The sequence below is a fragment of the Daktulosphaira vitifoliae genome, unplaced genomic scaffold (genome assembly GCF_025091365.1).
Source record: "Daktulosphaira vitifoliae isolate Bord-2020 unplaced genomic scaffold, ASM2509136v1 Scaffold_4, whole genome shotgun sequence".
Taxonomy (NCBI): Eukaryota; Metazoa; Arthropoda; class Insecta; order Hemiptera; family Phylloxeridae; genus Daktulosphaira; species Daktulosphaira vitifoliae.
This window is the reverse complement of record NW_026099575.1, coordinates 3,349,866-3,374,697: the sequence shown is the minus strand read 5'-3', so window position 1 is coordinate 3,374,697 and position 24,832 is coordinate 3,349,866. Positions and strand designations below refer to the sequence as shown.

General features: G+C 26.4%; 4 protein-coding genes across 10 annotated transcripts in view; 1 reads left to right on the top strand and 3 right to left on the bottom strand.

The window, feature by feature from the left end:
- Positions 1-809: 809 nt before the first annotated feature.
- Positions 810-6,693, top strand: LOC126905925 (vacuolar protein-sorting-associated protein 25). Its single transcript, XM_050686083.1, has 5 exons — positions 810-1,032; positions 1,872-2,017; positions 2,564-2,651; positions 6,224-6,345; positions 6,453-6,693. Exons 1-5 carry the CDS (start codon positions 983-985, stop codon positions 6,563-6,565), a joined length of 519 nt encoding a protein of 172 aa, XP_050542040.1. The 5' UTR covers positions 810-982; the 3' UTR covers positions 6,566-6,693.
- A 2-nt stretch (positions 6,694-6,695) lies between these two features.
- Positions 6,696-24,832, bottom strand: part of LOC126905924 (very low-density lipoprotein receptor-like) — a 45,875-nt gene continuing 27,738 nt past the window's right edge. For 2 of the 7 annotated variants that reach the window (XM_050686075.1, XM_050686080.1), the window contains exons 3-16: positions 16,049-16,177; positions 14,855-14,983; positions 13,515-13,741; positions 12,871-13,132; positions 12,074-12,325; positions 11,627-11,927; positions 10,954-11,172; positions 9,963-10,317; positions 9,702-9,900; positions 9,472-9,534; positions 8,298-8,416; positions 8,050-8,205; positions 7,940-7,957; positions 6,696-7,827 (exon numbers count right to left, since the gene is read on the bottom strand). In XM_050686075.1, coding sequence (XP_050542032.1) covers positions 7,783-7,827; positions 7,940-7,957; positions 8,050-8,205; positions 8,298-8,416; positions 9,472-9,534; positions 9,702-9,900; positions 9,963-10,317; positions 10,954-11,172; positions 11,627-11,927; positions 12,074-12,325; positions 12,871-13,132; positions 13,515-13,741; positions 14,855-14,983; positions 16,049-16,177 — 2,474 coding nt within the window. In that variant the 3' untranslated portion in view covers positions 6,696-7,782. Of the gene's footprint in view, positions 7,828-7,939; positions 7,958-8,049; positions 8,206-8,297; positions 8,417-9,471; positions 9,535-9,701; positions 9,901-9,962; positions 10,318-10,953; positions 11,173-11,626; positions 11,928-12,073; positions 12,326-12,870; positions 13,133-13,514; positions 13,742-14,396; positions 14,520-14,854; positions 14,984-16,048; positions 16,178-24,832 lie in introns of all 7 variants that reach the window. The other 5 variants (XM_050686082.1, XM_050686076.1, XM_050686078.1 and 2 more) reach the window with 5 other exon arrangements.
- LOC126905926 (mitochondrial import inner membrane translocase subunit Tim10) lies at positions 18,529-18,944 on the bottom strand. Its single transcript, XM_050686084.1, has one exon. It carries the CDS (start codon positions 18,942-18,944, stop codon positions 18,702-18,704), a length of 243 nt encoding a protein of 80 aa, XP_050542041.1. The 3' UTR covers positions 18,529-18,701.
- LOC126905927 (uncharacterized) lies at positions 18,972-19,514 on the bottom strand. The gene is made up of 2 exons (XM_050686085.1): positions 19,351-19,514; positions 18,972-19,116 (listed from the first exon to the last, which is right to left on the bottom strand). The coding sequence occupies exons 1-2, from the start codon at positions 19,386-19,388 to the stop codon at positions 18,972-18,974; spliced, it is 183 nt and encodes a 60-aa protein (XP_050542042.1). The 5' UTR covers positions 19,389-19,514.

The window sequence follows — 24,832 nt, the reverse complement described above, 5'->3', positions numbered from 1 at the left end:
ACTCGTATTGATATTTCTATCACTTAAAATATAGTATTAGTTTTATAGTATCTTAACATAGTAATTCAAAGTTTTTTATACAATCATTATTTAATTTTAAATTCAAATCAATGCTTAATAATAATGAGTTAAATTTTACTTAACCAAATACTAATATTAACATACTTATTGTGTAATCAAATAGAAGCTAAATAGTATTTCTTACTAAATCATTATTACGAATGGTGTCTCTTTACTTGCCATATTTTTTATTGTATGTATGAACGAATGAAAAGTAAAATTATTAAACAGAATAATTATACTTAAGACCTATATTAAAACTTTGGACCCAATTTTTTTTTGTTATGATTCATTGACAAATTTGATAAATTTTAAGTTGATCATATTCAATTTTTTATTTTAATAAAAATTATTAAGATTACTTTTGGAAAGGTTGGGTTGGATTACTTCCAAAGTAATTACTTAGTGTACATACATTTTTTTTGTTGGGCAGAGGTAATAAAAATTTTTCTTATGCAGATGTTCTCATAACCCCTAAAATATGTAACTAATTAAGTCGGTCGATAGATTTCTTATTTACAATGCATATAGCTGCCGTCGTGTAATTGTGTGATTAAGTGATCATTTTTCAAATTGCAATGTTAATTCGGTGTAGAAATGACAAATAATTTTATTTGAAAAATCCGCAAAGTAAATCTTTATTGTTTATCTTATCTGTGGTATAACCCTCTGTCCCGCCGATCAAGTCGTGGCTAGGTCATTTTATCTTAGTTGCTGGTATCATCAGTCTGTAGTGATAATGTAAAAATAGTATTATCATATTCTGTGTATACAAATTACTATTTTACAATAAAATAATTTTAAATAATAATTTTTAACACTTTTATAGATCTCTATTTTATTTTTAGTGATAATTTTTAATAAAGTTGGATAATTAAATTTAAAAGGTCCAAAATTGTATGTATTCTGTTTATTTTTAAAAATGAGCCAAGTACAGTGGCCATGGCAGTATAATTTTCCTCCATTTTTTACGTAAGTTTTTTGTTTTAATAAATATCAGATTTATCTGGAGAAGTGGTGTATTTGACCAATGAATCAACTCATGTATTTGATTAAAATCAATTTGACCTTTATGTGGATATTCTTGTCAATTTATTATGATTAATTTGACAAAAACAACTGTTTTTCCTGTATACTCCTTAAATAGTACTTTACAATTGAGAAAATGCTGAAGATTTAAAATGGTTTAAATTTCCTGAAAAATTTTTTAATTAATTGAGTGTAGGAAAGATTTATACACTAAAAGTTCAATTTAACATAGCAATTAGTTAACAATTATTTGAGGATAAATTTTGAAGTATATTAAGTTATGATATATAAGTAAAAAATTCAATATCTAAGGATATTGTTCTTAATATTCTTAGGAATTAATTGTTAATATCTTTTTTTTTGTTATTGTATGCTGATAACAATGTACCAATTAAATTAGTGTTTTTACAGTATTTAGTAGTTACATTTTTCTAGTAAATTATTCATAAAGTAGTTACACAGTCTAAAATAATTTAGTTATGCACAATAAGCTTAGTAAAATCTCATTATTTAATTGTTGTTCTCTTATTATTTATTTAATAAGTAATATTAGTTAAGTTAATTTTTAGCAACACATTAAGCTTAAATGTTATGTTGTTAAAATGATTTAAGTACTTTTTTTAGTACTAAAAATAAAAATTTTTCTTCTTAAAATAGTTTAAAATAAATAATAGTAAAAAATACTTTTTTAGTTAACTATACATATTTGACTTGTCTTTTTGAGTATGAAGTTCTATTTGACTTTAAATTCTGTAAAATTAATAGTAATCATTTTTATGTAGAATACAACCAAATGTTGAAACCAGAAAAAAACAGTTAGAAGCTTGGAGAACATTGTTATTAAACTACTGTAGTACACAAAAAATTTGTTCTATTGATATAAGAGAAGGTGATCGTTTACCAGTATTTAACAACTCTGCGATATCCAGTAAATATATATCTATTTTTTGTGTTTTTCTATTGTTTTTCAATATAGGCATATGTGATTTGGAATGGGTGTGGGGGCAGAGCCTTTCATGTGTCAATTTGATATAAATATTTTAAGCCCTTTCTAAGAAAGTGTTCATCTCATTCTGCAAACCAGAAATATCTTAAGTTTTAAGTGTACTATGGATTTCAATATAGAATCTTCTAGAGTTGATGTTTTTAGGCCTTATTCTATTAAAATTCATTGTTTTTTGTAAGATTCCTTCAGAATTTTGTTATGTAATTCCAAATATTTTCAAAGTTTGAACTTCAAACATTTAATATTTGGTAGTCATTATTAAAGCTTTATATTAATTTTGGGTATGCTTATTGTTTCAAACCTTTTATTTTAATCTAACTTAAATTTATATAAATTTACAAATAAAACCATAAAGAGAAATTGACCTACAAATTAAATTACCTAAATACTTTTTTCATTATTGTTATTTATCGGTACTGTATAAAATTCTTATTAAAGATTTTTTAAAGTTAATTTTATTCTTTTGAGGAAAATTGTCACCTGAAGCTATTACAACAGTGTTAGAATTTTTACAAAAGACTGGGAATGCTGATCCATTGGACAAATCAAAAACTAGGTAAATATTTGATAATACAGGGTTCTGCAGAAAAACTCCTTGATTTTAGTCTCTAAGGTACACCGCATGAAAACACTCGAACTGTCTTACATTTTTTTGATCGGAGAATTTTGCAAAGAGATTTGAAAACACAAGATAGTGATCGCATAAGAATTGAATGACTTTAAATGTAACAACCTGACAAGATTTTTAAAAAATTTGACCAAAAGACATTTTTATTGTTTTGGATGAGGCACACTTCCATTTGCCAGGTGCTGTTAATAAACGAAATTTTCGATATTGGTCTGACAATAATCCACAGGAGCTTCGTCAACAACCACTTCATAGCCCATAAATGACAGTGTGGTGTGCTGCAAATAAGTTTAGTATGCTGGGTTCATTATTATGGAGAGGATAATGTTACAGTTACCGTGAAGAAAACGCTACTGTGAAATGTTAGAGAACTATCTCTTAAATTGATCTATCTATGTAGCTAACACAATACGGATAATATCTGGTTCCAGCAAGATGATGCAAAAGCACACATGTCTCGTCGATCGCTTGGAGTTCTTAGGGACATGTTGTTTCATTGCGTGGTGATATCTGATGTCTGCTGAGTTCGTCAGATTTAACTCTGCAATTTTTTCTTCTTGGGAAAAACACTTTGGAAGCTCTAAAGAATAATCTTATAAGTCATAGTTATTCAATCAGAAATTATGATCTATAATAAGTCATGGAAAACTGTCAAGAGCACCTAAACCAATGTATCGCCAACAGAGGTCATCACCTAAGTGATATTTTATTTAAAACTAAATGAATTAAAAATGCACCATGTATGAATATTAGTAATATGTTCTATTTTCATCTGTCAGATTTCATTTAGTTTTTATTAGTAATCATAATAATCAGGGAGATCTTTCTGTCGAACCCTGTATTATCAATGATTTATAATAGATCAAAATTGTTCTGTTTTAACATTTTCTGTGGAATAGAAATAAAAAATATTTATAGTTTTGTCAGTAGTATGTATTATTTATGTATACAGGATGATTTATTTATCACAAACCACTTAATTTGTTGAAAAATAGATATAATATTGATATATATATCTTTCTTTTTGGTTTATTTTGGATAAATGTTTTTCTTTATTTATTAATCATAAAATATTTTTATATTCATTTATTTAACTACAAGAGTGGATTCAAAATAGTTTTTTCAACTTAACTTTTGAAAATGTTATGGTAATACTCTGAGCTTCAAACATGTTAAAAAAAAAATTTGTTCTGAGGACTTATCCTCTGTATGTCAACGGTCATAACTTTTTGTATTAATATCAAACTAAATCATTTAAATAAAAATTATAGTGATAATTTCTATGAAACTATTGGTGTCTAAATAGATGTTACCCTTGAAAATTCAGAACTATATTTCATATAGTTATATCCTATGGTATTTTATAATATAGTTTCACCTATGATTTTATCCACTGATGTGTTGTTAAATTTCGCTTCAACCTAGATTTTTTCAGTTATTATTTTTTTTTATATTTAAATGTTCGTTTTTTTATTAAATAGTAATAATCTCAAAAATTGGAGGACATAGAAAAAATCTAATTACAGATTTAAATCAGCGCAAAAATTAGTTTAGAATATTATATTTTTGCTATTGATGAAAATTCCTCTTGGGCTCGTTTAGATCCAATTGTTTTAAATTATTTTCTGAAAAGTTTGCATCAAACACTTCAATTTTTATAGATGTTTGCCATAAAAGTAATGAAATATACAACTATTTTATAATTTCTCTATAAAATTCATAACATTAAATTATTGAATATAAATTTCATACTAAGATTAATTACTATAATTAAAACTATAAATTACTATGTGTTTATTCATAATATGAATATATACTTGATTTAAATATATTATATAAAATTTATAATTTAAAAATAAAATTATATTTTTTTCTTAATTTTCTTTAAGTTGGAAAAATTCAAAATCATTTGTTTTTACCTCATTTTGATTGAATAACTTCAATAAATATTAAGGACTGTGTCACTGTAGTTTCTAGTTTTTTTATTGGAATTTTTTATTCATATTAAAATTATTTTAATATGTTTTTTTTTGTGTCTGTTATTCACTTTACTCAGCTCTCAATTAAATTTGCATAGCCAACATTCTTTATATAGACAATTAAAATCATTAATTTATAATATTTTTAAAGTATATATTGTCAAGTTAAGTTTGATATGATAATGAGTTTTAACTGCAAAGTTAAATAATTTTACTTTGTTATATATTAATTTCTTAACTTTATTTGTATGTTCTACTACCAGTTTAATATATATGTTGCCATTAAAAAAAAATAAAGTTGAAATTCTTAAAAAATATAAAGAATGGACCTAAATATTATTTTATAACAGATAAATAGAAATACATATGTAACTAACAAAAACCACAAAAAAAAAAAATGTTTAAAAACTTATTATTTTAAAAGAAATTGTTTGGCGAGTGTTAAAAGACTCTGTATATATATATATATATAAAGAGGTGTCACAAATTTAACTACCAACACTTATAACTTTTGATACAATTATTATTTTGTGAAATATTTTAAAAATAATTATTGTTTTATTAGACTATGTTTAAAGTATAAATACTTATTATTCATCACTACTAATAAAAAAGTAGACATTTCATAGTAACCCTTTTCTTATAAAACATTTTAATGGGTAAACATTTATCCTAGTGCAAATACTAATCGAGTTATAAGAATTTTAATAAAGTGGAAATGGCACAATTTTTTTTATTATTGATAAATAATATAAAATATTCTTTAAAAGTTGTCTAAGAAAGCATTAATTATTATGAAAAAAAAAAATCAACAAAATGATAATTGTATTAAAAATTATAAAAATTGTTAGCAAGGACAGACTGAAGAATAATCAGCTTACTGTGATAGAGAAAAATTTACCTTGCATTACTATGATGTTTACCAGTTCAAGAAATTATTTTTTTAGAAATGCTCACGAATTTAATTATTTAAGACAAATTTATTCATTGTAAGCGTTCATGGGAAATTTCATTGGGAAATCAATCCATACCCAAATGAACTCGATGTTATAAATTTCTAAATTTTTTGTAGTTTTAATAATGTAAATCTTCTGTTTAATTAACTTAAATTATTCTATCCCCTCTTAATATTTTACTTATCAATTATCCTTCTATAGACTCATTATAAATATATTTGTGTAACTATTTGTTGTACAATATGAAAAAGAGTACATTTTTTTAAAATCAATAAAATATTAAAATAACTAGAAAAGAAAAATGAAATTGTTATTAATTGTGGCCGCAATATGTTAGTACTTGGCCAGATAGCCAAACATTTTTTCGTCATTGTTAGTGATCATTAGCGAGCTGTGCTGTAGTACAGTAGTATAGGAAGTCAGTCCATTCTTGGTTGATAGTTAGGTCTGAGACACTATATAAATATGTACATTAAATTGTTAACTATTATAATAACAATATTTTTTCTAGTTTTATTAAAGGATTGCATTGCATAATATGTAGACTGAATCTTTATTTTTATAGGTGGCATATTTATTGGCACACTCTGGATGAATGGGCTTCAATTATCTATAAATGGGCTCAAGATAATGGTATGATTAATACAGTCTGCACCTTTTATGAAATTTCGAGTGATACTGGTGGTGGTAAGTTATTAAAAAATGATTGTGTTATATCGGTTAAGTTATAGTTAAATAAATTTAATAAATAAGTTATATTTGCTAATATTAATTGAAACCAATATTTTTTTTAGAACTTAATGGACTTGATGATGATGTGCTTATGAAAATTTTAAAAATATTAGAAAGGCGACAACAAGCTGAAATATTAACATTGGAAGGTGGATCTGGTGTTAAATTTTTTTAATTACGATCCCTATTTGACCTATCGAGTATTAAATATTTAGCTATTAAAAATTAATATTGAATAATAATCAACATAAAAATATTTTTTTAATATTTGTTGTAACAATAATAAAATGATAAATAACACAATATTAACAAACCAATTATCTAATTTATTAAGTTTACAAAAAGTGAATTTTTCTATTAACCAAATTATTATCAAAAAAAAAAAAATCACAGTTAAATAATAAAAACTTATTATCTAACAAGGTTTTACAATCATAAAAATAATCTCATTTTATGAAATATATTTTTTCAGAATAGTTAATGAATTAAATACTACTTATTTTTAAGGAAGTATTTTAGCCATTTAAAAATTTACAATAGAACTGGAAAAAAGTAATGGGTTTATTAAAATTAGTATGAACAATAGAACTATCCACTATTAACACCTCACTGGTTCTTTTTTATACACCACAATATATGATAACATACAAGATATAATAATAAATTTTAATAAATCCAATTGTAAGTAAAACACATTTTGTTCTCTTGAGATAATTTAGGAAATAAAGCTTAGACATTTTTTGTAAATATATAACAGGACTACTTTTTATAATAAATATGAATAGCTGTTAAATTGGCTACACAACAATACAACTATGCAAACTATTCACATGTTTATAATTCGATAAAATAAATATTATTTTTTTTATAAATAATCCAAAAATTAATAAAAGATATTATATAATATTCACTGATCAATAATAAATAAAATTACGATTTGACACAGATCGAAGGATTTCTAGTTTGAGCAAAACAATAATAAATTATACAACAAGATAACCGCTTTGACACATCATACCTCTGTCATTAAGGCAAACCGTATATAGTAGCTTAAATAAAATGTTACTAGACATTTTTACACTAACATAATAATATAAATTAATAAAAGTAAATAATAGGAACTGTAACGTTTAAAAAAAAATAGCTCAAGAATAAAGTAATCTTTATATCTTTGATTAAAAAAAAAATTCAGAAATATCTCCACTGCTTAATTTTGACAGAAAATAATTTAAAATTCAGAATTTTTTGAAATGATTGAACACTTTTATTACGTTCTAGACGAAAGATTTTGGTAACTTCTTAGATATTTGTTATTAATTGGACGTAATTGTTTAATGTAATTTATCATTGACTAGTGTAATAGTTATATTTAAAAAACTATAACGGTCTACTTCAGACATAATCATTAGTTCCAGGTCTCGTCAATGGCTCTTGGGCCTAGAAAAAATAAAAAAATAAAAATGAATAATTTTTACTTTAAAAATACTTTTACATTTAAAATTTTAATATTATTAAAATAGAAATGCATTATGTTTAATCTTATACATACCAAATTATTATTAAAAAACTAAAGCAGCGTGTAAAATACATGTACAATTTAAGAGTAAAATAGGTCATATATTTTAGTTTTTAATTTTAAATTATAACATTATAGTTTACCTCTTCGCCAATTGATGTCGGATAAATCCTAGCTGGTTGATATTGACTTTTTTCTAATGTAAATTGATCTTCCGTAGTTTTTCTGTAGATTGGATTATCGAAGTTCATGCTAGTAACATTACGGTGGAGGTAATGTCTGTATAGCAAGAAAGCTCCCTATAGAAATTAAATAGTGTATAGAAATTATCTATCTTGTACGTAAATATTTAGAAAATTGATTTATACAATTGAGTTAAAAGCTAACTTACCAAAGCTGCCAGAGTTATCAATAATGTTCCCGAAAATATAATGACTGCTGCTATGAGCCCATTATCTTCTTGTTCTTTATGATTGACAACATTTGTTGGTATCATGGTCCTGTTCATATCTATAACAATTTACAAACGAAATATTAAACATAAGATTTTAATTGAATATCATTGCACAAATATAGCAGAAAAGATTGAATGGCCAACACTGAAATTAAAATACATATAAAGTGAGCGCGCAAGTATATGTTAGGCAAGCTGCACACTATTATTCTAGACATTCATTTTTAATTACACACGACTTAGTATAAATATTGTTATAATAAAGTTAAGAGCATTACAGAATAATTCAATTTTTAGAATAATACACTAACTACTATTTTTGAATACATGATTATTTCAAGTTAAAATTGGTGTATACTTACAATTTATAGATACACAATATATCGATACAAAAATACAAACAGTACTAAAACGTAATAAATAGTGTCTTCTAGAAATTACAATGTAAAAAGAACCAATGACGTCCAAGCCAAGGGCGTCCTAGTATGAATACAGGTAATTCTTCCCACGGTGAATATCGAGGTCGTCTCGATAGTCTAAGTTCCTAATATTTTAAATATTTATTGCGCACTCAATTTTTATCATTGAATTTTAGAATAAGAAAGGTAACGACAATGGCTGATACCGGGTAAGTTTGTTCTTTTAACGAATTTTCGACATACAAGAGTTAGACAGCCACAGAATCGGTAAAAATCCAACATTATTTAAAATTTAAAAAAATCACTAAATGATCTCAAAAACGAGATACTAATTAAATAAAAATAATAATTCTAGTCTAAATTTCAATATTATCTTTTTTATAATTTAATGAGCAATGCAAAAAATCTAAACTTTTACTGTCAATGAGCAAAGTTTAAACCAATTGTCAATTTATTTAAATTTCCTTTTTTATTTTTAATTTGAAATTAATTTGTTATGTACATGTAATGTTTAGAAATATTAAAATTACCACCACCAATCGTCAAAATTGTTTTGATATATACTCGTACCAACCACCATTAAGCATTAAATAAAATTGAAAGTAGTACAGAAGAAAGAAGAAAAGTTGTGCGATTCTGTCAAGTGCGATTGGCGATCATATTTTATGTGCATGTATTTTTATAGTACTCACGTATCAGTGTCATTGAACCGGTTTTTTTATAATTGGGTTTCATTGAAACCACTGTATTCTTGACTGTAAATTTAATCGACCAAAAAAACAAACAAACAATAAAAAAAAAATCATTTTAAGCGGATAAAAAAATGTAATAAAAAAAAATCTATTATGGTCAACTACAAAAAGTATAGAAAAAAACTGATTAAAACTAAAAATGATTAGTGTAATGTCAGGAAGAACTTTACCTTCTTCAGCACACATTAAACCATCAGCCATTAGCATAAGACCATTTGGACAAGCGCAAGTTATTTTGGGTGACTTATCGCTGATTTGAGGAGCTGGAAGACACAAATGAGAACAGTGGCCGTTTACAGCGGCACAATGATTTATGCCATCAGGTTGTCTGTAGGGATGATATACGTGTACTACCATAGGATTTTGTGCCTGGATAATACAAGTAGACTAAGTAATTGTATTGTTTATTTATTAAAAAACTAAGACCGTACCATATGCAGTGACGTAACAGTAGTTACATTGGAACCGTTAAATTTGTTTGCTCTGATAATAGCCTTCTTATTCCAGTCGGACCAATACAACGAATCTTCGAATGTTGATATAGAAAAAGGATGAGGTAACCAAGTTGGACTGAATAACACTAAACGGCGTTGGCTACCGTCAAAATTACAGGACGAGATTGAGTGCAGCTTTGCATCTACCCAATACAACCGCTCAGAAACGAGATCCAAAGTAAGACCATTAGGCCATTTAACATCAAATGATGCAATGACTTGCCGATGAGTACCATCCATGCCAGCTCGTTCGATTTTCGCTTCACTTCCCCAATCAGTCCAATATAACCATCTATCGATTTTAGAAGAGTTTCATTAATACTTATGTAAAAACAAATTAGTTTAAATATTTACCAGAGATCAGTTGAGGCCATAAAAATACGGTCCGATCCGAACATTTTATTTAGAAGCCCAAAATATATATGTTAAAAATTAAACCCGATTCGGTCAGGTCCAAAAAAATTTATCAAACCCTATCTGATCTGAAATTTACCTCATTCAGACCCGATTCAGATTTATGTGTAAAATTTTAGGTTTGACCCGGTCTGGTGTAAGTGAAATAAAAATGAATCAAGTCCAATCCGATCCGATTTATTTGAAAAAAATACTACAACTGCAATTAAAAGGTTTAAATTCTTTAATCCCATTCGTTAAATTTTAGTTTCTAAGAAAATAATTATTAATTTAATTTTTTATCGTTTTTATAACTTGTACGAACATACATTATCTAATATCAATGTTTGATCTGGCCCAATGCGACTCAGCTTAATTCATTTTAAATTAAGGTCCAACTCTACCAGGTTTAAAACATTAAATTAATATTAAGGATTGACCTAGTTCGGTTCAAAACATGAAATCAATATTACGGTCCGATACGACTTTTAGATCAAGCTGAATTCCCTTGCCCGGACTGATCTCTAATATTTACCCTCTAAGTGGATCTACGGCAATCGATCTAGGTTCCTTGAGTTCAGATTTAAACAAAGTCTTTTGCATGTTTCCCTCAAAGTTAGCTAATTCGATAGAGTCTTTTTCGGCATTTGTCCAGTATATATGACCATATATCCAGTCCACGGCTAAACCATCAGCTGATGATAAACCACTTTCAACTACAATGGATCGCTCTCTTCCTTCATCAATAGGTGCTCTAGAAAATAATACAAATTTTATCATCATTTATTTTAAGCTTAAAAGTACAAGAGTGTTTCTTTTTCGTCAAATAAAGCTGTTTTATTTCAGTGTTTCCACAGAAATTAAGCGAATATGTTATTAAGGGAATACATTTTTTTTTTTTTGGAAATTATATGAAAACTAAATCATCTTTCATTTTTGGTCATTTTACTTTTACTATCATACTTTAAATTTTAACCAGTTAAAAGTGATATTCAGTCACTGTGAAATTATAAATAAATTACAACTAACTTTTGTGCAATACTTGTATGATGTTAATAGTTTACGTTGTTTCTTTTTTAATTTATTGAAAATTAAATTTCGAGGGCTATTATAATTTATAGAAAGCTATGGTATTTATGAATAAAATTTTTAAAAAAGCTGGGAACTCCAAAGATGTAAAAACTATAATTTCATTAAATAGAACTTACTTGTAGATTTTTTTCTCGGATACATCTCCCCAGAATATCATACCGGTTCGAAATACAAAATCAATAGCGGTCGCTGATTTGGTACTGTTAATAATGGCAGACATTTCACGATGGTCAAGTGATATCTTTCGGATGTTGTGTTGCATTGAGAATAATAGAGAAGCGTGGCCTTCCATTGCTTTGCACCGTGTGTGATCTTGTGGATCTCGAAGATATCCCTGGTGGCATTCGCACTTATATGTTCCTTTCTCATTGATACAAATCTGGGAACAGCTACCCTGAATTTCACATTCATTTACATCTGTAAAATATTTTAAAACGAAATAATCAATTTTAGCAGTATTGATGTAATTTTGATACGTTATAGTATTACCTTGCACATAAATGCAGTTAGGTAATTTGAAATTTGCAAGTATATAATACAATTAAAAAATAGCATAGTATTACCTTCACATGTGTTGTTATTAGTAAGCTTAAATCCAGGTTTGCAATCACATCTAAACGTGTGTGGTAGATCAATACAAGTCTGAGAACAGCCACCATTATTAATCAGACACTCGTTGACATTACAATTGTCTTGCTGTTCATCTTCAAAACCAGGACAATCTGGTTTTTTGTCGCATACTTTGTTTATTGATATGCAAACGCCTCCTCCGCATTCAAATTCGTTGTAAGGATCACATTTATGCACTGGTTCTTCTATATTAAAATATTAAAAATTACAAATTACTAAAAGCGTTGTTTAAATTTTGGCGAAGTTCGTGTGAGCGATCGGACATTATTATGAAAACAAAGGTTAAAATAATTGCGTAATTAATTCATTTAAAAACTATAAGTAGTAGAAACCATACATTTATATTTTAAAAGATTAAAATAAAATAAAATTAGTTTGACTTGTTGTACGGCGAAATAAATAGGCAAATTTACTACATAAGTAAATTTTATATAGTTTAAAATGAGTACGTGCTGTAGTACATGGATATTACGTTAAAAACACTAACTTTTGGTGCATTGTATAAGGTATTCAGACATAACAATCAAAAGTAACACAAAAATAATTGCACCATATGTGACTTAAAAACAAAAATCTTATAAATAATCTACTTTATAAATAGCCAGTGTAGTTAAAAAAATTTTAATTTAATGTAATCATTAGTTAAAAAAGATTATTTTTGACTAATGGAGTTCACCAAAGATACATAGTTAAATTAAGTCTTTGGCTCATTTTCTAAGTGGCTACTTACTGCAATTTTCTTCATCGCTACCGTCCGCACATTCTGCCGTACCAGAACAGTATAGAAATCCAGGAATACACGTGTTGTCTCTACATCGGAACTGATCCGATCGACAAGTGGTGTTATGACATCGTTGAGGAGATTCGTCAGAACCATCTGCGCAATCCACACTGCCATCACACACCCAAGATTGCATGATACAATGGCTACGATCTTCGCACTCGAACTCGGCAGCTCTACACTCGGACACCCTAGTTGTACCCTCACATCCCTGATAAATAAAAATGATCACAATGGTTTAAACAAATCTGTCATCAGGGGGAAGTTAACCTAATTTCCATATATTCTACAGAATTTTTATTTGGTTAATATATACCGAGGATTTACCATTTAATAGTGCTATGATATCCCAATAACTCCGTTAGATTTAAAAGAATCGGGTTTTAGGATTAAATAATTGTTATTTAATCATACTGTTATTATTCATTCTTAAAAAAAAGAAACTCTTGGAGATCTATTTATAAGACCTCGAGTAAAATAAAGATATATTAGGTGAATCTATTATCATAACTTTTGAAGAACTAAAGGATTTTCAATAACATGTTATTAAGTTGCTAAATAATTTTTAATTATTCTTTTTTGTTATCACTTACTAATTCATCCGTTTTATCAGTACAGTCAAAATCACCGTCACATCTCCAGTTCAAAGAGATGCATATATTATCTTTAACACAGGCAAATTCTGACTGGGAGCAAGTTATGTTAGGACAGTCACGCTCGTCAGATCCATCTTGACAGTCATCGTCACGATCACATTTCCAAATTTTTTGTATGCATTTGCCGTTGCTACATGTGAACTCATCATCTCTACAAGTTTCATCTAAAATACGTTCGAGTTATATAAAAAAAAAATTGAATATATAAAAATTAATATAAAAGCGTATTAGAAAACTGTCATTTATAAAAATGCAATAAAAAAGCAAAGTTCATATTAAAAAAATCATGCAGTTGTATAAATGATTGTATAAAAATGATTCAATTAAAGTCGAGCACTTGGTTGGTTTGATAGAAAGCAAAAAGGAACGATAATTTAAAAATAATAAAAGCTACCTCTAAAAGATAGATTATTTGTAGTGAATTTAGTTTTTAGGAACAACGTTTTAACAAATATTGAAACAACTATTATTAGATATTTATCTTAAACGTACTTTCTGAAAACTATACTTGTGTTAAAGAGGACGAGAAATGATAAACGATGATGTATATTTTTAATAAAATTTAAGAATGAAATATTTTTTTATCTATAGTTTAAATATAACTTAAATTAAATATGAGAATTATAAATTTCATAAAAATGTTCAATTAAGTTTTTAGTTTTTAAAAACATTTAATTTTTACTTTACATTAAATTGATTATGAAAAAATGGAGTAATAAAACTTAAAATAGGAAGAAAGCAAAAAAATTCGTCCGAGATGATAAAAATCACTATCAAATATAATGAAAGTGTTTATAAACTACAAATCCGTTCGCTTACTGCATTCCTTTTCATCCGAACCGTCCGAGCAGTCAGGGTTACCGTCGCACATCCAAGTCAAAGGTATGCATTCTCCTTTGGTTCCTCTGCAAGTGAACTCGTCTGCATTGCATACCCGTTTCTCTGTGGCAAATCAAAAGCCAACATGCTGTTGTTAGGTATAATTGTTCATGCATTTATAAATAATGTAATCGGGCAATTCTATCAATTATTTTTTACAAAAGATTGATTTATTACTATTTTTGTTACGATTAAGTTGAAATTTTCATATGCAGAATAGAGTACAATTATAATGATAAATAATGATAACTCAATGAGCAATGACAATATGGTGATCTCGTCAATTAATTTCATATATCTGGCATTCGCATTAGTTAAAATTTGTTAATTTACTATTACAACCTTAGCGTGACAGTTTTTTTTAAACCCCTAAACCATTGATAAGTTGAAAAACTTACTACAATGGTACTCTTCATCGGCACCATTAGGGCAATCTGGGTAGCCATCACACAAAACACTCCGAGACACGCATACTCCTTTTTGGCATTCAAACTGTCCCTCTTTACAGGTTCTATTGTTTGCTAAACCTATAGCCATGGACATTTTTTTGGGTGTTTTAGATTATATAAAATACTGAGTTTCGATTTACATTCTATGCTCACTTCATACTTCTCCTTTAAAATTATTTACACCAAAAAGTTTTGGTAATAAATTACTCAATAAATATTCCCTCAAAAGTTGTTGTTTATTTATGAAAGTTTCAAATTTCAGTGTTTGATTTAATTAATAATTGGAAAACAAATAATTAAATAAATATTAAACAATTCACAATTTTAGTAATTTCTAAAGATTAAAATTATTATTTAAACTTAAAAGTTTTTAATTGAGCGAAATTCTATAAAATTCTTTGGAAGATAATAAAAACTACATACCACGATTCGAAAAACAATATATTAAATTAATAATTAAATTCTTACTCATGAAAAACTTAAATTTTTCAAAAAATAAAAATTATTCGTTTTTAGAAACAATTATTTGTTGTCAGTGATTTATAATTATGTCAAATTAACTATTAATTTTTGGAGATACCCTAGGTTAAAAAAATATAGCAATATGGAACGTGTCAATTGACAAAATCGAGATTACATTAATTTGTATTATTTTTATAATTAAATTCATAATTTAGACTTGAGGATTTATGAGTAACAACTGAAACAGTATTCAGAAATGTTCAAATTCATACATTATTTTTAGGCTTTTTAATACACCACGTTTGTTATAATTATAGCGACCGATAATAAATATATAATGCAGTTTATAAATTAAAATATTAGTTTCTTATGACCTCGTTATCCATATCTACATATTTCAGACTTTTTAAACAATATTTATTTAAAATAACTTCTAGGATAATTATTTTTAATACTAGAGATCGCTCAAAAACGTTCGTATGTATATACTTGCTATTAATTTATACTCGTACTGTTATTCAATTATTTTAAATTTTACAACAATTATCCATGCAGTCTTTCAGTATAAACTTCAAACAAAAGGGATACAAGGATAATTATTTCTAGTCAAAAAGAGCAATATTATTGTTTTTAATCATTATAGTTATTGAATTTATTAAGAAATAGTAGAAAGATACTTACGGCATATACTTTCGCTCTCGTCACTGCCATCTTTGCAATCTTCTTCATTGTCACAAAGCCAGTGAACCGATATACAATGCCCATTTTTGCATTTAAATTCGTTTTCTGGACATGTATTGTTTATCAGAGCTGAAAATTTTATTTTATTAATATCTAATGAATTTTTATGGTTTACATTTATTATTTAAATGTATGTTATAAAACATTTAATGTTAAAGGTACTATCAATAACTGAAAATGTACTAATCAGATTTTCAAAATAATAAAATATATTAATCATGATTTTATCCAAAGTCTTCATTAAACAATCAGTAATAAATATTATTTCGACGGCTATTTAATAATTTCAAAAAAATAATTATAAAACGTACGTTGAAATTGTGTATAGTAGTAAAACATTGCAAAATAGTTAATTATAATTTAAATAACTTAGTAGACATAATTTTTAAACAATTTTTTTGTTTGGGTCATATAGAAACTGAATAACTTTTTAATTTTAATTTTAGTATCGTTTACCTACGTTGGGAACCGATTTCCCTAGAGCATTTTAAAGCGGTCGCAATCTATTGTACATGATCAAAAAATAAATAAATACAACAACCTTACGTGTACTCAGGATAATTATAATTTTTAGTTATTTGTCTGGAAAAGGAAGGATCACAAATGTGTTACCAAGAACAGAAAACAATAATGTTTATTATAGCAAATTTTTCTGTGTGAGATTTATATCAATGTACTTACATAAAGCATGAATTATTAAATTTACATTATTTATTTTTTAAATTCTGGGACACTTTTCAAAAGTTGATATCAAATTTTAGCAATTTTTTAATTTCAATAAAATTTTATACAAACTGACATTTTTCTAGTGTTAAGCCAGTTGTCTACCCAAAAAATAAGTAGACTATTTTTCGGTGGATAACAGATATTTACACATACCATCAATAATCTCAAAATTGTTTTTTTTTGTGATTTATCAGCTTTTGAACACAAGTCAGAGAATTAAATATGCATAAAATATTAATTTTAATTTCTTTAGTTTTTAAATTTTACGATGTAGATAACTTTTAAATGTTTTATACGTCAATTGTTTGTATACAATTATAATATTACATTGCATAATTAGTAATTAAATTTTCAATTACTTAACTGAATAAGAATTTAACTGTCTCAAAAGAAAAGTTCCATTTTATTTACTTGTTTCTAAAAATTAATATTGTTCGACACAATATAAGTGACGAGTAAAAAAATGTAAATGGATAAAAATATTTATATTTAAGCTACAAAAAATAACTAAACACCGTAAAACATCGCTCACCTATAATTAATATAAAATTTGACAATTTGAATGCAAAAATAATTATATGTGAAGAAAATGACTTTACTTAAAGAAAATGTACCGTTCCTAGGAAAAAATATTAAGGTTGTTAATAAAGTGAAATATATTAAAATTTAATTTTAGTAACTTAGCGTAGATGCTTTCGTGATTTAGCAATTAATCTATAAAGAAAATCGTTGAAACTGAACTCAGAATTAATCTTTTATCCAAACTGTGTCTGAAACTTTATACACATGAAATTCAGGCGAATGAACCGTGAAAGTAAATTGTAGTCCCTGGAGAAAAAGGTTTATGTTTGAAAGAAGAGTAATCCCTACCAACAGTGCATATCCTCTAACTGGTAACTGCCATTTTAAGGCGGTTTTAATATAAATAGTCAACTGGAAAATTTTAGATGTTTCCCTTAGGAACATTTGACAAGTGTTTATTATGGGGTAAACTTTCAAAGATTTAAAACTAAACAGCTGATCACCAAAATAATTATAATACACATGGGTATTATAAAATTTTGAAAGTTTGTCTTTATATAAAAAAATATGATAATCAATAATAGTACATGTTAAAAATGTTATATATTTAATATTATTATATTGAATTATACAACAAAATTAAAAAAGAACTAAAGAATAAATTTATCAATTGAAGACCTTCACTCTGTGAACAATATACTATTTTGAAAAAAAAATTGTCTTCATAATAAACAATAAATCACATAATAATTATAATATTGATATTCATATATTATAAATAGGAGTATGAAGTATTTTCTAAATGGATTAGAAAATAGTGCACATATAGCAATTCCAAAGGAATACATTTTACTCTTCCAATTTTTTTTTTTTTACACCATTTTTTACAGGATTTTCAATTAATGAAAATCATTACTGCGATCCTTAAAATCAAAAAATATTTTTTTAAGCGTACAGCAATACTTAATTAAGATAAAAATAGAATGTCGTAAATACCTAACTAAAAAGTAGTAATAATAGTATTACAAAGATGAAAATATAATTCACATGTTATTGTTATTGATTTAAAAAAAAAAAAAATTGATTAAATTTAGTAATAATTTGGTATATTAAAAAAAATTCTGTGATTTGAGGATATGTAAAATGTAAACCAAATGAAAAAAGGAAGGCAATAAAACAATAGACTATTTTATTTTTCAGAATATTGATGAATGACTAAAATACATCTACAAGTATAATTTAATTGTTTAACAATTAAAAAATATCTTTATCTTATATTTAAACTATAAGTAACAAACAAAACATTAATTTTTTTTAATGTATAACTATTGTAGCACAATATTTTTTATTTTGAATTGAAGTCTAATCTTAAGCTTTTGCCCACATTATCATGCATTAATAGATATTTGACAATACATCTATCTAAACAAACACTTTCTCCTTTGTTTAAATCTCCTGCTTTGTGTTCTGGTTTAATACATTTTTTTCTACAAGATTCAGTCATTCGACCATACATATCAGCCATCATGTCCATCTCCACTTGTTGTAAGTTGGTGAGATTTTGTGGAGGAATACTTGGAGTAGCCATAATTCAAATATTTAACAAATAATAATATCAGAACTTTCTTTCACTAGGTGTATATTCTCCAATATTAGAAAAGCGCATACGTTCTCTAGCTTTCATACTATCAAAACGTTTTGAATCAATATAACGCTTGGACAAATAAAATGAAAAAAGACCACCAGAAATTACTAATGACCTAAAAATAATAATGAAAAATAATCAACATAAATTTTAAATAACCAAGATCAAAACTGAAATCTTAGTAATACATTAATACTACTTTTACTTATCTTAACAAAGTTTAAGAAAATTATAAAAATTGGTTATAATAAAGTTGATTAAAATAATGTACTTTAGATTACAGTTAAAATTTTTTAAAACAGTTTTAGACAATTTGATTAACAAGGTCAAATTTTATAATTGTACTTACCAGCCAATGAAAACTTTTTGAAAATGATTCAATGTCATATCTTTTTAGTTAAACATCATCGTATATTTTTCGAATATTTTACATTTACAATATTTTATCAGACTAAAATAAAAAACTTAACATGTGCTCGCACCGAAAGACTATTCCACAGAGAGCGATAAGGTTATCTGCTTAGAAAACTGCTTAGGTGCCGACCGACTATCGATTAACGTTACAGTGTGGCCAGTAGACACAATATATTACTAATCTACAAAAGGACAAAATAAAAAAAATCGTAATAATTCAATTTATTTATAAATAATTTATTGAATCACTCTAATTTAGTTATTTTATAATCCTTTACTATGTTTTTGACTGATCATTACAAACAATCGAATAAATGTTAATGTAATTATAAATTATGCAAATAGATTAGAAAAACTTTGTTAAGAAATAGTATAATTTTTTAGACAACACTTATTAGGTAAGCGTGAGCGTTACAAATGTTTTAAAACCTTTATTATAATTGTTAAATTAATAATTGTAAAAACATTTTATTGACCATATATTTATAATTATTGTCACAATAAACTAAATAAACTGTTGGAATAATAATATATATGCTTACATAATAAATAGTATTATAATTTCATAATTAAGTTTTGATCTTTATAAAATAGATTTATAAAAATTAAACACACGTTCTTAACTCAGTAAAATTTATTTCACAGCAAATCTGTTAAATTAATTAAAATTATTTCGTTATAACAAGATGATTGACCAGAGGTTGATAAATAAAGTTTATTAAAATTGATAATTATTTTTCTTTGGATACTAAAATAATAAAAGTCAGTAATAAAATAAAACAACTTAAGAAAGTTACATCATAAAGCTTGCAAGTTTACATATCATAGCTTGAGATTTTAATAAGATGGCAAACATGATTAGGAGAACTTTCCTCTCTGTGATATTAAACAATAACAGAACTAACTAGAATACTTAGTTCCATGAACGTGGTATAATAATATGGAACGACGGGCGTAAATGTTTAGCTGTTGCCGTCAGATTTACGGATGATGAAAAGAGTTCAACCAGTAGGCGCGAAACTATTGCGGAAACGTTGACGGCGAATTAATTACAAAGGACAGTAGTAATTTAGATGTGTACAATATTTAAGTCAATTCTATAAGGAATTTGTAAGATTTTTAACCATCGAAACTAGTTTATTAGATAATAAGTAATTAAAAGACAATTAAACAATCATTATAAAAAATTGGAATATATATATATATATATATAATTTCTTATGCAGGTTTAACAGATCTAACTATTAAGTCTTATAACTTTTGATAACATTAATATTTCAGTAATTAATTATTATTTTTATAATTTAAGCATTACATTATTTATTATTACTACATTTTTTTATTATTTGTTTTTAATAAAAAAATTATAATTTTATTTTTTTTAAATTTTTAGTCATTTTTTAGCTCTTTTCTTACAAAAAAAATTGAATGAGTCGATAACAGATTTAGGGCAGTAACTAATACTTGTAATTCAGTAAGAACTTATCTGAAAATTGTTATCGACCAATTAAACTGTTTTGTAAGAAAATAGCTAAAAAATAACTATTTTAAAATTTAAAAAAAAATTTTTTCTTCAATCTTTTAAAAATCAATAAATATCTCAAAAATTAAATGTGTTTAAAGAAATCTGAAGCCAGATTAGAAATCAACGTCAAAATTTTTTTTGCCACATGCATGAGGAAAAAGTTGTCTTGCCCCACTATTTATTGAACTTCACTTCCTTGGTGTCTAGAAAGGGCCTGCTTATAAAATGTTTAGATTCCAATTACATTTCCAATCTTGTTCCCTTTGTGATACTAAATTCTCGGTCTATTCCTGTGATTACTGCCATTATATTTTTAATATCGAGCGCTGGTCGCACTATTTAACCACCTTATTGTATTTTATAATTTTTACTATACATACTTTACTCTTTGTTATCCTAATAATATTTAACATATTTTCATTTCTGCATTTCATAATGCTAATTAATACTATATTAACTAATTTATATGTAATTGTTAAGCAATAATATTTACATAATAAAAGCTAAAATAAAAAAATGTTTTTCAATATGTTTACACATATTAAAAAGTTAGTTTATTGTTTTTCCGTTATAAATAATTATTTCCAGTTAAAAAAAAAAATGTGTTAAGTTATTTTAAATGGCATTGTAGATTATATAAACATTATTTAACGCATAAAAATTTTCAATGTATTAAGTGTTGGTTTTTAATGAATAGTTAAATATAAATAACATATATATTATGAATAATTTATTTATAGCAAAAAGAATTAGTTAGCTCAAAAGAGAGTTCGTCCCGTATCGTTTTCCGGAAAAGATCAACATCTTAAGTAAAATCACTTGTAAACAGTTTGAAAGTTCTCATAACATTAGAAAAAGACATCATTGCAAAGTATTCGCATTTTATAGGCTTATCCACTATAAACTTTTTTATTATATTGCAACGCTTTTTTAGAATCATTCGATGTATTATGTAGGTATTCAAAAATATCCACTGATATTTTATTTTAAGTAAAATCTTACAAGATATCTTAAAAAAAAATCAATATTAAACTGTGTTTGTTTTAAATCTTTTCATAATACATTCTTATTTAAAGACAAGTAAAAGTTTTCTTAGATAAAATATAATGAAAACACTAAATATCAAAGAAAAATGTATAATTAATTTAATACATATGTAATATGAGCTTAAATACATATAAATTGAATTTATCATGTTATTTTAAATTTTAATCAAAATTGAGCACTAATTTAAAAACAAAATGATGTAGAATATCCTAAATTTTTTAATTATAAAAAGATAAAATATGATATACTTAGATCACTATACAAGTATTTCAGTTTTTGCATTTACTTGTTCGTTAAACTCTTAAGCAGCGTAACGTTCTTAAGTAAATATCCGTACGACGGTCGTTGTCCTCAACGTAAACTTGACATGAGTCTATTTTCCTTGAATAAATTGTGTAGAAGAAAAGCGGTTCCAAGGTTTACGAATAAAGCGAATTAAGTAAATGTGGGTGAAGAGTGTATAAAAACTATACACCCTTTAAGAGAGCTGCCCCGACTTTGCGATTTGTATTAGTTTGTAATGTGCATACATTAAGCAAACGCCAGAAAGTAAAATGGATACGCAGAATGTATTACAAGCAAACCCCATATATATATATATATGGAAATTTTCAGTGAGTTTTTTCAAAAATGTTCTTTTAACAATATGGAAAACCTCATACAAAAAATCTCGAAGTCTTATTTAGAAAATGCTTGTTTTGATTACTGCACATATTCAAGTTAACGAATGTTTAGCTGACGATAAGGCTTTTGTGATTTTCTATACTTAAAATGGAATACATACTAAGGTTTTTCAAATTTATCTTTTATATTGGCAGCCTCTAATACAAGGTAAGTACAGAATTTGCCAGCTTCCCTAGATATTTATCATAAGTGTATACTTTCCAAGATTATATCTAGAAGACGTATACGTTCATCGTACGAATGATGATCGCTGTATGGTCCCAGGGTAATTGACGAGTATACTAAGAAGAGTAGGAAAGGTTGAGAATAAGATATGAAGCATTCAGTTTACAGCTTCCCGGTCGACTATAGAAAGTCGAGTGACGAGGGATAATAGTGGATTGCCAAAGATGTTTTCCTTCATTTCCACAAAGTCCCTCGTGTCGCCTTTAAATCAATGAAAATTGACAGTTTCTTGCTATGTGTACCCAACACGATATATTTTATTATTATATAGGTATAAAATGTATTGAGCTTGTCAAATTTAACGAATATTGTACATAACAATGAAATGTATAGTATATACAAAACTGACAATATAGGATCAGTTCGGAAGGATCACTAGAGACTATGAAAAAGAAATATTTTGAATAAGGAGCCCCTTTACAATCAGTGTAGTATATATCTTAGGATAAATTCACGTAACGCATAAGGTCTTAAAGTACTGCCAAACAACGTTGACATGTCGTCTTATTTTTAAATGACTGAAGATGTGTGTGGAGTTCTCATAAATTATGAGCTTACCCGGTTGGAAAGAGACAGAACTGAACTAAGGACGCACTCCTTTTAAAGGGAAATAACAGAGGGAGAATACATAGAAGATTTTAAGGGAGAGAGAGAAAAAAAGAGACACGCAATGGTAAGCAGTCGCTATGGAAACGAACTGTGTGGCGACTTTTAACGCAACACTCGACTATAGTTACTGGTGAGCACAAAAATTCGTTTCATCGGTAAAAGATGTGAAAAAGGGCGAGAAAATTAAAGCGAATATTGTTCATTATTGATTCATCGTTGCGATTTTCATATCATTAATACGAGTTATTGACTCATTACAGTATCTCTCTCTTCATGTATTTGTAATTTGTAATGATGATCAAAAAATGTCTCAAAAGTACGAAAATATCATTATTTTACTGAAAAAATTTTGAAGCTTGATGGAAACAATTATACACAGAAATGGATCAGTAAATCTCTGTTGAACTGCAGGGAAAAAAGTCTTTAATATTAAACATTTTAGAATTACCTACCTAATATATTATTAAACTTTAAAAAAAATCAGAAGTTGGGTGAAAATTTAGTACATTTTTAATAATTTATAAGAAAAATTGTACATTTTTTTCAGAGGAATTCACTAGGGGCAGATACGTACTCAAAGATAAATTTCGTCGTTTTCTTAGAGGAGTTTAACGCGCTTATGCGAAATGTACTTAACCATACATCAATCACGATATGCCAAACCAGTATTGTGTATTCGATTTAGTTGTTTACTTGGCGATTACTCATACTTTATGATATATAAACTCCAAGTAAACATCCTGTATGTACTTGATCATTTAATGAGCACATAGATTAACGATATTTGAAAATTTCAATACTCTTTTAAACGTTCAATAAATAAATGTGACACAAATCGAATCTATGGTCATGTCATTTAAGTGAATAAATACATGGTATACAATGCGTATTATTTTAATTTCTAAGAGGTTTTCTTGATGTACAACAAATGTACTAAATGCGAAAGAAGGTAAATAATACTCGTTTCTTCATTAAGATGACCCGTGGAGAGGATGAGTTAATGGTTTCCCGTCGCTGAACTGCTTGTCGATAGACATCTGTATAAATAAAAGTTTTTACTAGCAGATATAATCAAACTATCATTTAATTATCCTCCAAGGATAACCAGAATATTTTATACAAATAATAGTTATTACGGATTAATAGGTTTCCGGGTAAATGCAATCATAGCTTTAATGAATTTACTGCTATCGTAAATTTGATGAAAATTGAACAAGAAGTCATTAACTTCTACTAATGAAATAAATTTAAGTTGATAGTTTTGAGCAACAATTCATCTTCTAGTGATAACACAATTGAACTAAAATGTTAACCAAATAAAACTAGT

Excerpts from the sequence above, each read along its gene's own strand:
- LOC126905925 (XM_050686083.1), top strand. The coding sequence starts at position 983 with ATGAGCCAAGTACAGTGGCCATGGCAGTATAATTTTCCTCCATTTTTT. Across the intron at positions 2,018-2,563 it reads TAACAACTCTGCGATATCCA|GAAAATTGTCACCTGAAGCT; the intron begins GTAAATATATAT and ends TATTCTTTTGAG. Across the intron at positions 6,346-6,452 it reads TTCGAGTGATACTGGTGGTG|AACTTAATGGACTTGATGAT; the intron begins GTAAGTTATTAA and ends TATTTTTTTTAG.
- LOC126905926 (XM_050686084.1), bottom strand. The coding sequence starts at position 18,944 with ATGGCTACTCCAAGTATTCCTCCACAAAATCTCACCAACTTACAACAA.
- LOC126905927 (XM_050686085.1), bottom strand. The coding sequence starts at position 19,388 with ATGACATTGAATCATTTTCAAAAAGTTTTCATTGGCTG. Across the intron at positions 19,117-19,350 it reads CAAAAAGTTTTCATTGGCTG|GTCATTAGTAATTTCTGGTG; the intron begins GTAAGTACAATT and ends TATTATTTTTAG.